This window comes from Morone saxatilis, unplaced genomic scaffold, assembly GCF_004916995.1.
Source record: "Morone saxatilis isolate NCDOM2014 unplaced genomic scaffold, NCSU_SB_2.0 Contig17, whole genome shotgun sequence".
NCBI lineage: Eukaryota > Metazoa > Chordata > Actinopteri > Moronidae > Morone > Morone saxatilis.
The window spans coordinates 3927959-3929393 of NW_023339729.1; the positions used below are offsets into that span (position 1 = coordinate 3927959).

Genomic DNA, 1435 nt, shown 5'->3' on the forward strand with positions numbered 1-1435 from the left:
GTGAACAGAGGTGCTGCAGCAATGGCTAATATGAGATATACTGAGAAAACTGAACATTGAAGCATGTCAACCTATTATAGTCAGTAACCTGAAAATTAGCATAATATGACCTCTCATAATTCCATGTATCATAATACCATACCGTAATAACATGGGTCACTTTTTTCACAAATGTAATAATAGGATGGGTGGATACTCACTGGCATGTAACTGTCAGCAAGCACAGACAGAAAGTACTTGTGTCCGTTGTCTTTGACCAGGTCAGCTTGACATGACTGCAGAGACAGAGGGAGGGAGAGAGAGAGAGAAAGAAGGGGGAAAAGGAGGGTTCAGGTCAGTGCAGATGTTGCTTAAGGTCACCATCCACTCATACAGCAGTCACAGCAGTCCTGTCATAGGGAGTATTTGTCCATTTCTGCTTTCTCCCATGGCAGCGCCTGCAAACCATGAATGAATATTGATGGCACACTGCTTTTTAGAAGAAGTCTTCTATGTAGGCATCTGGGGAAATAAAAGTGTCCAGATGTGTATTGTCTATGATTCTGAAGCATTTTACTTATTCCCAGCTTTAGTATTTATTCAGGTTTTTAGTGAGCTGCAATATGAAACATAACTTGCAGATAAGCTTACTGGTTGAGATGAAAGTCAGTGTGTTTGAAACATTTACAAAAAAATGCGTGCCAATTTAATAAAAAAAAAATGTAAGTGATTTTTTTTGGCTTTATTGGATAGTGACAGCTGTAGATAGACAGGAAAGGTGGGTAGAGAGAGAGGGGAGTCTACGACGCAGCACAAGGGCCACAGGCTAAGATTTGAACCCGGCCGCTGCAGGCAACTATGAGTACATGCCGGGTCGCACAGCTCTACCCAGGACTGAGCTAACCGGTCGCCCTCCCATTTCATTTTGATTGAAACCAACCAAGAATCAACATAGTTATTAATCTGTCATTAATGTCTAACCCAGGTTATATTGCTAAAAACATATATATAATACAGTATGTACATGAGCATGGCTGGTCTTTTCGGTCATTGCAAAATAATCAGTGCAAGAAATACATACACATACATCAATATGTATGCATTCACACCAAATACACCCTGACTATTTTTTTGGATTTCTGCCTATTCACACACTTTTTCTCTCATTCCCTCTGTCTGTCATTATGTGCAGTAGACAGAATTCACATAACGACAATAAACCTGTCATGTAAAAAAAGCGGATAAAATAAAAACTTAACAATAAGGATTTAGAGGAGATGAGGCAGAATGATTTTAATGTTTGTGAGTGTTTTATATAACTTACACTGTCCACAGCGAGGATTTTAGCCCAGATGAAAACCAGCAGCGGCCGCAGCTCTCTGGCTGAACTCTGGAGCAGCTTTAACACGTAGGGGAAGATCCCCACAGACAGGGCCTGGAAACACACACACACACA

The 1435-nt window shown here is 40.7% G+C and overlaps 1 protein-coding gene across 1 annotated transcript in view; it reads right to left on the reverse strand.

Annotated features, from left to right (window-relative positions):
* Positions 1-1435, reverse strand: part of rptor (regulatory associated protein of MTOR, complex 1) — a 182454-nt gene that overhangs the window by 53757 nt on the left and 127262 nt on the right. The window contains exons 13-14 of the mRNA XM_035659536.1: positions 1304-1414; positions 201-275 (exon numbers count right to left, since the gene is read on the reverse strand). Of these exons, the coding sequence (XP_035515429.1) occupies positions 201-275; positions 1304-1414 (186 nt within the window). The remainder of the gene's footprint in view (positions 1-200; positions 276-1303; positions 1415-1435) is intronic.